We start from the raw sequence: 12,429 nt of genomic DNA, 5'->3' as shown, positions 1-12,429 counted from the left end.
GACATACTATAGTATGACTTTTTGGTCAAATTTTTGACAGCCTAAATGCTTTGGGTCCTATTCATAATTGATTTTTTTTTACTAAAATTCTATATTTACTCTATATCTGATGTCAATTGTCCAAAAGGCAACTTGAACCAATTTACACACTCGAAGGATTAAAATCCACTGGGAATACTTAAAGAAATGTAGGAAATGCTTATAATAATAATGTTTGTCTTTATTCATTTGGCAGATTTGTTCTTACATAACAAACAGTTGAAGTATCCTCTTAGAGACTAGTTGCTTGTCACTCATATTATTAGGTGACTGCTCTGTTTTGTCCTGATGCAGGACAGCTAATAATAATCACTGAATATAGTGATTGTTTGGTCAAGTCTCATAGTAGTTTTATATTTTATTTTATATTTCTTTAAAAAAGATTTTTAAAAATGTGCTGGAAACCGAGTGAAACAGTTCAGGAAGTCTGATGACTGTTGGCTCTCATCACTGCACAGAGAAAAAACTAGATGAAAGACTATCAGAGTAATCCAGTACTGTTACATGACAAGTGCGACAATCATCCGACATGAACACATGAATTTTTTGTCTCATATTTTTATTGCATTTCTGTAAAATGTGTACATTTTGTTTGTGTTGGAATTGGTTATTGAGAAATACAAGTTTCATGCCGATTAAAAAAAAATATCTGTTAGTCGTAACATTAGTCGTGAAATGATTGTCTCCAGCTGTAAAAAAGCAGTAGATACGGTAATGTCAGTATTTTAAGAGATTCTACATCAATTATATACCAAAATATCTCATGAAATAGTTTCTGTTTGACAAGTTTTGGCAGAGTGACAAGATCACACTCATGTGTCTGTGTGGTGAATACAAAGAGTCTTTGTTAGCATTAGAAACAAGGAGAAACTGAATGGCATGATGAAAACTATCCTTTCGTTCGTTGGACTATTTATTAACCTGGACTCGTTCAGGCTTAAATTAACAGCAATAAAACAGGAAATTATTATTTTTGTACAGATTCTAGACAAATTACATCAATTTTGTGAGCTTATTATTCACCGTACAGACACTAGAGTATTGGTTCTCAAAGTGCGGCCCGGGGAAACATTTCTGGCGGCCGGCAGTGAATTGTGTGTATTATTGGGTTATAAGCTGGTAATAAGCAGGTAGCTACAGCCCCCAATTACTAGCTATTTACCCAGTAATTATATGGTAACAGAAATGTGTTACTTGGTATTAACCTGTAATTAGAAGGTAAGAACACTGGCCAAAATACTGGGTAATTAACCAATAAATTATAAAGTGTTATAACATTAATGCTTAAATTACATTATATTAACGCTTATATTACTTAACAATAAACTGTAGAACTGCACTCTGGTCATTAAAATGATTACAAATGGGATTTCTTTCTGTTTTTTTTTCCTTTGGCGGCCCTCAGTTCAATGTTGGGTTCCTAAATTGGCCCTAAGGTATCAAAACTTTGAGAACCCCTGCATTTAGATGGTTTTATTTTTGAAGAATGAGGGACATTTTCGGTGAGAAATGCAGCTAAATACATGATTTTTATGGTTTATCTTTAGAGGTACGCACAGGGCACGAGAGCATCTCCTGAGGCTCCAGTCGGCTGAAAAGCTTCTCGATTTCCATCGTGTACACACCGTGTGATTTAAGTGCGTACATTCATAAAGAGAAGAACAGATCAGTGGCCTGCTCCTCAGTGATGCTCTCGTCACCGTCTTCTTGGTCTGTATTCACAGTGCAGACAACATGGACGTTCTTCTTGGCCTCAGGTTCAACAGTTGTAAACCTTCAGTGATTCGCTGTAGTTTGTCCACAGCGAACTACTGAAGGTGACACGACCTGGATTACTTTAGGCCTTCGGCTCAGATGTGAAGTGATGGGAATGGATTTTGATTCAAATTTTAAAACAACAGAAGTTAAACCATGTCGTGCAGTGTGAATACAGCACATTTTTTATCCTCTTATGGTGACATCGGTTCTTCCGATTCTCTAGCGTTGTCCCGCGTCAACTTTATTCTTCACCATTTGCGCAATCTGTTCGTATGAAACACACAAATACAAGTTCACTCATTATTAAGACACAACCATAAATCATGATCTGATCAGATTTACTTTAAAAACTAAACTTACACTACCGTTCAAAAGTTTGGAGTCAATACAATTTTGTTTGTTAAATAAAGTCACACTTTTGTTCATCAAAAGAGTTCCAAAATGAATAGAAAATATAGTCAAGACATTGACAAGATAAGAAATAATGACTTTTATTCCAAATAATAATTTAAAATAAATAATTTTATAATTGCACAAGGGTTTTCAAGGGTCTTCTAATCATCCAATAGCCTTCTAACACCATTAGCAAACACAATGTACCATTAGAACACTGGAAATGGGCCTCTATACACCTATGTACATATTCCATTAAAAACCAGACGTTTGCAGCTAGAATAGTCGTTTACCACATTAACAATGTATAGAGTGTGTTTCTGATTCATTTAATGTTAGATTCATCGAAAAAAAGTGCTTTTCCTTCAAAAATAAGGACATTTCTAAGTGACCCCAAACTTTTGAACGGTAGTGTATGATGATATTTTTATGAAATTGCAGATATCAGTGTCACTGACCTGTCTGGCATTGGGAAATTTTTTCGTCGCCAGTTTCGAGAAAATCAGCTCATTATTCACCGTCACCTCAAAGCTGTCTGTGTGAAAGAGCACACATGCAAATTAGATCCACCCAAGGTGATAAATCGAATGTTTTATCTGCAACCAGTCAAACAGGTTCATGGTGAGCTTGTGAGAGCGGCACACCAGGATGTAGTACTGTGCACATTGTTAAATGTCCGGGAGTCTTTTTTTGCTCTTGTATATGAAGCAAGTCATTGGTAAGTCTAGAGAACACGGACTGGCTAAAATGGAGAGATGTTACACAGAAACTGTGTGACTGGATGATGGCGTAACCTTTCTGCCACAAAGAAAGAAGAAAAGAGGGAAGGGCATTTTGCAATGAATCTAATTTCCTTGTATGCAAATACGCACAACATGAGTGACTTCAAAATACAGCAGTTTTACAAAACACTTTTTCAAAGTTTTTTCTGAAATGTTGTGTATTGTCTCTCTATCACAGCACACCAACAAAAACAAACAGTGGCTCACTGTTTCTTTGTGTCCCGGCTTTCTTCACCACCGCAGTAGGGACCAGGCCTTCGATGGCGGCACGCACTTCATTGAAGTAGGAGCCGTAACCTCATCCTTTGCTGTTAAAACAATGCAAAACGTGCAGAATTCATTCCCTGCTTCAGTTTGTAAATGAGTGTGCAGAGATGATCATGTTCAAACAAGATGAGCAAGAAGAAAAAATGCACTTGCACAAATGTCTATGTCATCCATGAGTCACTAAGACAAGTAGGAATGAGAAACTGTGGTAGAACTTTAACTAAAACTAAACTAAACTGATGAGGATTTGCAGCTCTTGTTGCTGCGAGTTTTTTTCATCCATTTCCCCCCAAAATGAGCCGTTTCAGTTTGCTTTGAAGTGAGCACATCCTTGGTTTGGCTCCTTTTCTCTTTCCCAATAACCACACCTTTGTTATTGAACGCAGGCTTATAAGCCTCATATTCTTAACTCTCCATCTTTAATGTCATTAGATCTCTTGGAATGCACAACTCTAAAAATGTGAGCCTCTTTTTTTTGAAACAGTCACTTGCTCCCTCCTCTGACTGGCTTTGATGGACTTTGAGCTTGGCACTGACACTGATCTGCAAAACCAAACAACAGAGTACGTTGACTTCTCTTAATGAAGTGAATTTATGAACTTACCAGTGTTCGATTATGACTTCAGCCATGGTTTTATGGTTGTTTTTGAGTAGACCTGCAACACAGAGATGGAGACGTCCTTCGATTACGGAGACCAGCTGCAACAAAATGCAATGTCATGGCTGCGCTTCCTTATATTATGAACCACACCCACGAGGGAGGAGAGCCAGTCTGTGTGGTTCTTGCAGCATTATTCCAGCCTGACTCACCTCATCATTACTTTAGTCTGTTGTTGTTTTTTTGCTGGTACTTGATCCAAGGCTGAGAAAAACAAGAGAACATGAGGAGTGTAGCATGCATGGGCAACATCAAAGTCATTTAAGTGCACTTTCTTCAAAGGTGTGGAGGAATTCCAAATGCAACACCACAGCTGAGCTTATAGACGTGAAGTGAGAAAAGCAGCCCGGTGGAAATTCGCTGCTGCTGCTGGTGAAGGGAAATGGAGACTTCTGCCGGGCCGACAAGGTTTTATTTTCTTTGCAAATAAAAGGTCAATCTACACACGAGTGGAGTAGATTGACCTTTCATAGCCTTTTTGTCTGTTGAAGGGGTCTGCCTCTCCAGGCCGTGCTTTCACACACTTTTGTCTACTGCAGACCCCCCCAGAGAGGTATCCTGCAGGATGTTGTATTTACTGTAGGTGCAAGTTGAGTCTAGACATCCTAATTTTAATACACAAAAGGACCTGGTATCTTGTGTTAGGAAAGGCACAGGTGCAGTCATTGCTCAGCTTGACAGAGGTTATTGAGAGTGTCCTATTTTTTTGGCATAACTGTATACGGTAAATTAGGAAAAATCTACTAAGAAATAGACATCAATAGGTCATCCAGGCTGAGGTAAACTAGTTGAGACTCAAGATTGGGGTGTTTCTTCCATGAATGGAAAGTGAAGCTTGAACATCAAATGCATTTCCAGTAAATGGATAATAATGTCAGAACAATCATTCTCTTGCATCGTTTTCTCGGGGCGAGGCCGAAAGACGAAAAGACGTGAGAAACGCGACTGGGTGATCCTCCCCACGTTTGCGTGTGCTCAGGGCGTCCACACGTGATGATAATGTTGGTCTGTGTGGACCAAAAGCATGGACACTTGGTTAAGGTTGTGTGAGGATACTTGCAGTACTCGAAATAATACCAGGAAACACAAATCCTGTACAAATGCGGGGCGGAGTTCACAGGCGTGGAACTCTAAACAGACGTTTGATGGAATGAACAGTGCAGCGGGCTTGCGCGCACATAAGGAAATGCAAAAGAGGCAGAGCGCATCAACTTTGACTACATATGACAATGCAGATTCTTTTTTTTTTTTTTACATTTATTTGTTTCAAATGATGTCCAGTACAAAATGTATACAGTAATACCCTTAACATTTGTCAGTTCCCCTGAATAAAATATTTCAATCTTTTTCAGCTCATGCCAGATAAACAGTATCTATAAGATACACTAGATTGCTCAAACAACAGTTGATGACAAAGATATAGCAATAGTACCTTTGTAACAATAAAAACCATCAGTCATATTTTGGTGGACACACTTTCAATACAATAAAATTACATACAACGGTCTGTAAAAGTTGCATTGCAATCTGCCCATAAATTACAAGACTTTCAAATTCATGTATATATTTTTTTTAATTAACTAAGACAAAACTCTGAAACACAAGCCTACACACCGATAAAAAAATGATCTGTTGGCAAACTGCAGCGCTGCAGTGACCGAGTGTCAGCGTGCCGTCGTCTCAGACGCTGCTTTAACAGGTGAACAATGCACTTCACGATTTCATCTTTTCTCTCGCTTTCTTTTTTTTTCTTAAAACAAGGCAACTTTTCAAACTTTATAATAAATAATAAAGCCTCTGCAATGGTATTGTACCTGTTGATATATCCAGTTTTCATAATATATTTCTATATATATATATATATTTGTTAATGTGTACACAATCCCCCCTCCCCCATGTACGTGTTACAAAACAAAAAGTTTAGATGCTTGAATTGTGTGCTGCACAGCATTTCCGTGGGATTAACAAAAACATGACACAGTCTGCATGCACTGGCTTTCATGGAAACCCAGGTGGGGACTTTTCCAGTTGATTGGATGCACCTTCTTCCTCCTTGGCTTTGACTAAAATTAAATCTTTAAAAAAAACAGTGAGGACTCTTGATCACTCACATCCTCTTGCTCTCACTTTGCTTTGGACCGATCACAGCATCAGCCTCATTGACTGACGGGACTCCTTCATGTCGCCTCCTGAGTTGGAAGGGTCGTCTTGTGGGAATGTCACCTTATCTGGCGTGTACTCGTTCCTCTTCAGATCTGAAGAAAAGCAAAGGGAAAGTCAAAGATACAAAGAGATTTTTTTTTTTTTCAATACTGATTTAATAATAAAAGGTATGAGCATGTTGAAGGAAACCAAGTTTAAGACCTTTCAGGACCTTACAGTCACAAAGTGTGTGCCTGGTTCTAAGCAGCAGAGCAATGATCGTCTTAGTTTGCAGTTTAAAATATACACCCAGAGGGAGGAGGATTTCCAGAAGGAGAGCAGATGAAAATGAGAGCTAATGGTCAAACTAAAGTGAAAGACAAACATGTAACCTTCATATCTGTGTTCAAAAATAACTTATACAATCATGATAACTTTATTCTCCACAAGATTATGTTTTACCCCCCACTTGCTGGTTTTCCGTTGCTCGCTAGCTACCAGTAGCTCCCAGCTTGCCAAAGGTCTCAGTAATTGAACTTACATTTTTATCCAGTCAAACATCTACATGCGAGTACTCTGATGAAGTGATACAGTGACATGTGGGCAGATACTAACAAAATGAAATGTGTGTTAGCCATAATATTGGTGCATTAGTGCTTTAATTTAAAGGGTGTGATATGTACTATGTACTGTGCTAGTTTTGATGTGTACACTTTCATAATTAAAGTTCTATTTGGACGGGGTTAGTTTTAAGATAACAGCGACTATCTGGGATAAAAAGGTCTTTATCCCAAATTATCCCAGGTAACGCTAATCCAGTGTAAATGGACCAGCAGTAAACGTGCGGAAATATTCCGTCATCTCCTGTTTACAAGTAGTTTTCTGCAGATTTTCAAGCATGGAGGCGATGTGTTGATGTGCGTCTGCCCTTGTGTGATATCAAGAAGCGGCATAGACGTGGCGACAGAAGGTGACGATGGTGCTTAAATCGAGCACCATTCGTGTCAGAGAAGTCGAGGTGAAGTTTGATGGCCGTGGCAGCGGCTACGTGACGGAGCCCAGTGAAGGGCTCCTGGGACAAAGCGATTTACCCCTCCCAATTTTGGTAGATCTAGAGGAGATTTCATATCCCGAGTGAATTGTCCATTAATATTACAGCTGTCCAATGGTACAATGACATTACTCCACCTACTCATGTTGAACTAATCCATTTAGCAAAAATGCAAAACACCAATTACAAATTTGTCAAATTGTCAACATAGACCCCCCCCCCCCCCCGAAAAAAAAAATAACCATCTATATTATAGTGACTGTTGAAAGCCAGATTTAAAGATTAATTATAGTTTTTAAGGATGAAACCCGGATATAATAAAACTTCCACATTTGAGAACAGACTGTATTTGACCACATTTGAGCTATAATTTAGTGCAGGAATAAGGAACTAAACAGCAGTTGTGATGCAGCTCTTACCAGGAAGTTTGAGTTTGCGACAGCAGGAGTTGCAGTGGTGTTTTGCACGGAAGTTCCTTATTGCGTCATCCCCAAGGTTGGCCGGTCCAAATATCATATCATATGATCTGCAGAGTGACACGCAAACCATTTATAGAAGTATTCATAGAAAAAAAGAAATGACATTGTTATAGCATTACAAGAAAAGAATGAATCACACGACTAAAAGAATTGTGTGATAAAAAGTACTTACCCTTTCTCACCACTCTTTATGACGGAAGGATCTGTCAGAATCTCCCCAACACCTGGCAGAGGAACACAACAAATACACAAGTGATGCCATTAAAAGACATTAAATGAATAAATAATGCTGATAATGCTGGATGCTGATTGGCTGCTTGAGTACAGCAGCTATTTGGACACTGTTCCTCAGCTGATGAGATGAGTAAAACATATATAACCATGTTAATAAACTACATACTAATGAGCGTTTGCATTAAGAGGCAAATCAAATGTTTGGAGTGCACGTTCTAGTGCTGCTGATTTTTACCCTGCAGGTCGAGCACCAGCAGCTCTCCTCGTGTGTATTCGTAGGTCCAGTGGCTGAAGGCCAGCATGGTTTCCTCCAGGAGGTTGGTGGGGACGATCTCGTCCCCGTTGTTATTGTTGAACTTCCTGAACTCCCCGGTGATGCACTCCTCGATGGCAAACCACTGTCCGGCAGAGTGACAGTAGAGCAGAAACACCTCCAGGAACCTGAATACACACAAAGTCAAACGCATCATGATTACAGACAGCTACGAAAGCCACTGTTGGATTTGTGTGAACGAGATTTCTGTGTGTGCGTTTACCTCGGTGAATAAGGAATCGTCTTGGGCCTGACTTGGTTGAAGGCAAAGGTCAGCTTCTGTGCAGCTCGTTGTTGTTGGATTTCCTGGAGGTATGCACAGAAAAACAAGTGATAGATATGATGTATATTATGATGCAATATGGCATGCAGTAAATTACATTACTAAATATGTGCATAAAATAAGAGCTTCCTAAAATAGAGCAAAATGTGTCGAAATAATGTTTGAAGAGATTGTGAAGTCAAGTGGAGTTAAAGGAAGTGTTGTGTTGTTTTCCTGTGCGTTTGCACGGTGGAGGATACAGCGGCAGAAAATCGATAAGCAGTTCTGATCCATAAGTGACAAATACACACAATAACATGGAAAAACAAAAGTTATCACACTTCATCGGGAAGTTAAAGAAGAGACTGTGATTTTGTGTACATCAGCAACAGCGGAATTGAAAGAAGTATACAACAAAAATTAAGTCACAAGTTGTTAATAATCTCTGAGCCCAGTGTTACATAGATGATGATACATTTCTGCTTCATACCCTGAGACAAAGGTGCAGAACTGTGTCCTCCTTGTAGATGCTCTGCCAGGTTTGGACCACCTCAGGGAGGAAGGACTTGACTATATACAGGTGTCCTGGTTTGAGGATGTCGTACTCTGACCAAGTGCAGAGCACCTTGAGGGCTCGTCTGAGTCCTCCACCCATTTCCTCCTTGCTGAGGAACTCGATTTTGGCACAGAGGCCGCGCTGGGCCCAGGAAGACATGCTGTTGTTGATCGTGTTGGGAGAGCTCTCCTCCAAACAGTACACGGTCACAGGCTCCCCTGATGAAGAGAGAGAAAAATTAAGAGAGTTAAGAGTCTGCTTCATGACATATTCTCTTTAACAACTGTCCACTGTTACCATAGTTCAAAAACTAGGCAATACCTGCTGTTAATCGCACTAGTGTCTGCCCATGAGTTGCACTTTGTTTATTTTACTCTAAATGGGAATATAATTTAAAATATTTTAGTGCTGTCAAAGGTTAACGCATCAACGGCGTCAACGTTAACGCACGTTAACACACGGCGCGTTTCCATGACGACTGACCGGGTAGACGCACGCAACGTCATGTTTACATGACTCCCGATTGTTAAAATGAGTCTCTACAGTAATGCTAAACTTTAAAAACAGAGACACACATACGCAGTACACAGGTATGCTGATTATTTGTAGCGCTGCTCTTTTCCTTTAATAAACACACCGCTCCAGTTTGACTGTAGGCGCGCTAGCAGCGCTAAAAGGAGCTAATGCAGCTAACAGAGCTAACTGGTAAACGGTGCCTGGACTCTGGTGTCGCGGCACGTAAACATGACGTCGTGCGTGTCTATTTCCGGTCAGTCGTCATGGAAACGTGACATGGGTTAACGAGCATTAACGTGCGTTAACTTTTTGCACAGCACTAAAATATTGAAATTTTTTCACATTTGTAATTGAGACAATTAACTCTTCAAAAAAAGTTAAGTTAATAGACGCTATAAATCAAACAAGTAGGCAAGCAGCCTTATTTTCTCATAGGCTACTATTGAAACTGAGTTTTAAACCTGGAGCAAGTGTCGTATGGTCTCTTAATCAACAAGGGTGTAACATGCAATAAATCAGTCAGTTTAATAACCCATTTCCTTTAAAGACCAGCAGATCAGTTGTTTTGCAACCGTGCCATCCAGTTTGTCAGCACCAAAACAAAAATGCAGACAGAAACAATGTGTAATTATTCTTTAAAAGAAAGATGTTGGACAGGAAAATGACAAGCATGTCCGTCTGAAACTGGCAAAGACGCAGTCCTGGCCCTGTAATTACTTCTTAAAATTCTATTTCAAGCTTCTACTTTTGATGGAAAAATACCAATTTAAGTGAAGTGTTGTCATCCATATTTACCTTTTGCCAGTTGTTTGTTGTGTGAGCAATATTAAGCAAAAAAGATGCTCAAAAACAAAAACAAAATGCATGTTTCCTCTAACTCTGCTCAACACTTACCTCTCGGGGGCACAGGAGTGAAAGGAATGCTCTGCGACAGCCTCATCAAGTTGTTTCGCTCAACAGCTACAGGAGAAGCACAAAAGGTAGACACACACACGGAAACAAAACAAAAGCATGTTAAAAGAGCTGTAGAGAGTAGTGCATTATTCATTCAAATGCAATGATTTTTCAACTTTGTATAATGAGCAAAAATGAAACACATTTAGTTTTAATGACAAATAGTAACACAGCAAAACCACCATGTCTACATATCCATTCCTCACCTGAGTACTGGTAGCTTTCCATGGGCTTGAAAGGTGATCCAATAGCTGCAGAGAACACAGATTATTCTCAGTAATCAGTTGCAGCAGGAAGGAAATGATGGTGGTGGTTTGACATGCAACAAGGTTTACAGGATACGTTCTAACCACGCGTATTGTGGACAAACGTATTGAAAAAGTTCATGTCATTTCAATGAACATGTAAATGAGAGTTCACAGAACAAGCCTTTGTTCATGTAGTAGGCAGGAGTGAAAAAAACAGCTGATTGTGGAGTTTCATCCACAGATTATTAAAAATACTTTTCAGGGCTGTTGTGGGATCATGTCCGTCTCTCCTGAGGCCGGATAAACACACTCATTTCATTCATCACAGACAACCTGAGACGATCTTTCCATCTCAAACTCTCTGCTGATACCGACACGGGTTTTATGGCTTTCATTATTCATTGTGATGCGTCAGAGGGGAACTGCATAGATACAGTGAAAGAGTCGAGGAGCATCTGCTCTGTCATTGGTCAAAGTCTCCCATCACTCATATAACCGCCCTGTGATCTGATTGGTCAAAGATTCATGCTACAGATTTAGTTGTGAGGCTTTTACATCTAGCCCAGACGAGATCACTTCATTTATATTATGCTGAGGTTTCTATGGATTTACTGATTAATATTGCCTAAAACTCCTGCGTAGTGAATCTTTATTTCAACTAAAACGACCTGTAGATGTCACTGCACAATAACAGATACAGAGAAGCAGGCCCTCCATTGAGTCACTACACCCGTTTCGTTTCCTTCACCTACAAGCGTTGATGTTTTTGCTGGCATTTGTGAGCAACATAAATCAAAAACTTATGAATAGATTAAAATAGTTTTTTCCTTATAAATAACTTTTATAATAACCTTGTGTGTGTAATGACAGTGTGAAATTGATCTGCCACTTTCCAAATAAACAAATAAAGAGCAACTAAACTAAGACTTTTGTTGATTTCATAACAATGACAAGATCTATCTCAAGATCTCATTTTTAATTTATCTGCACATAATTTTTACCTTTTTTTTTTTTTTTTTAATCCAAACAAAGGTTATAGTTTATAATAAGAGAAAAATCACATTGTAGGAGCTCAAAGGGTCTAAGAAGTCTAAGAAACTAATGAATGAATCCATCATTAAAACAAATGCACACTGATTTCCTTCTGATTAACGAGTAAATTCATGTCTGTGAGTGTTTTCAGCAGTGCACATATTAGGCAACTAGACGCGTTTTACTTTTCTTGGGAGATGGTTTGCCTCTCATCCAAGACGGAGGGAAAACATTTCAAGACATCTCGAACAAGTTCCAGTTGTCCTTTATCGAAACTTGTGAGGATAATTAATTAATGGACTTGGTGCTTAAAGGTTTTGTTGGTTGTGTTGATTACTCACAGTCCTTTCTGGCTCCCAGGTGCGTGTGTCGTGGCATGTAGAGAGGAAGTGCAGCTGTGACCATGGGAGGAAAAAAAGGACAGTCAAACTTCCACCCATCACATATTTACACACAAGAGCCAACATCCTGCTTCTGTAAAATATGCTTTAATTTCCATAATTTTGTTAAAGGGTTTTCCCAAAAAGTAGTTTTTTAAATGACAGATTCAATGGCAGAATGCTGCTGAGTGCAATTTTGTAAGCTGGAATAATGAAGAGTTTCCTTTCTCATCAAACTAGTGATTGTCAAATTATATACAAGAAAAACACATGACAGGATCCTTGGATATTTCTTTTCAGAACTTTGGCTCAGACAGAAAAAACCAGTGGAAAAGAACCACTAATGTAATGCAATGTCCACAATA

General features: G+C 39.1%; 1 protein-coding gene and 1 long non-coding RNA gene across 2 annotated transcripts in view; both read right to left on the bottom strand.

The window, feature by feature from the left end:
* Positions 1-599: 599 nt before the first annotated feature.
* On the bottom strand, positions 600-3,940 carry LOC310936842. The gene is made up of 4 exons (XR_014593013.1): positions 3,844-3,940; positions 3,180-3,280; positions 2,649-2,725; positions 600-2,061 (listed from the first exon to the last, which is right to left on the bottom strand). It is a non-coding gene; the product is annotated as an uncharacterized lncRNA (long non-coding RNA).
* Positions 3,941-5,178: 1,238 nt separating this feature from the next.
* trpm7 (transient receptor potential cation channel, subfamily M, member 7) overlaps positions 5,179-12,429 on the bottom strand; it is a 33,879-nt gene continuing 26,628 nt past the window's right edge. The window contains exons 32-40 of the mRNA XM_083901267.1: positions 12,026-12,079; positions 10,611-10,655; positions 10,345-10,410; positions 8,869-9,152; positions 8,340-8,422; positions 8,039-8,244; positions 7,742-7,793; positions 7,510-7,616; positions 5,179-6,152 (exon numbers count right to left, since the gene is read on the bottom strand). Coding sequence (XP_083757393.1) covers positions 6,040-6,152; positions 7,510-7,616; positions 7,742-7,793; positions 8,039-8,244; positions 8,340-8,422; positions 8,869-9,152; positions 10,345-10,410; positions 10,611-10,655; positions 12,026-12,079 — 1,010 coding nt within the window. The 3' untranslated portion in view covers positions 5,179-6,039. The remainder of the gene's footprint in view (positions 6,153-7,509; positions 7,617-7,741; positions 7,794-8,038; positions 8,245-8,339; positions 8,423-8,868; positions 9,153-10,344; positions 10,411-10,610; positions 10,656-12,025; positions 12,080-12,429) is intronic.

Source organism: Microchirus variegatus, assembly GCF_963457635.1.
Source record: "Microchirus variegatus genome assembly, chromosome: 14".
Taxonomy (NCBI): domain Eukaryota; kingdom Metazoa; phylum Chordata; class Actinopteri; order Pleuronectiformes; family Soleidae; genus Microchirus; species Microchirus variegatus.
The sequence above is the reverse complement of the archived record's forward strand: the minus strand, read 5'-3'. Positions and strand labels throughout refer to the sequence as shown.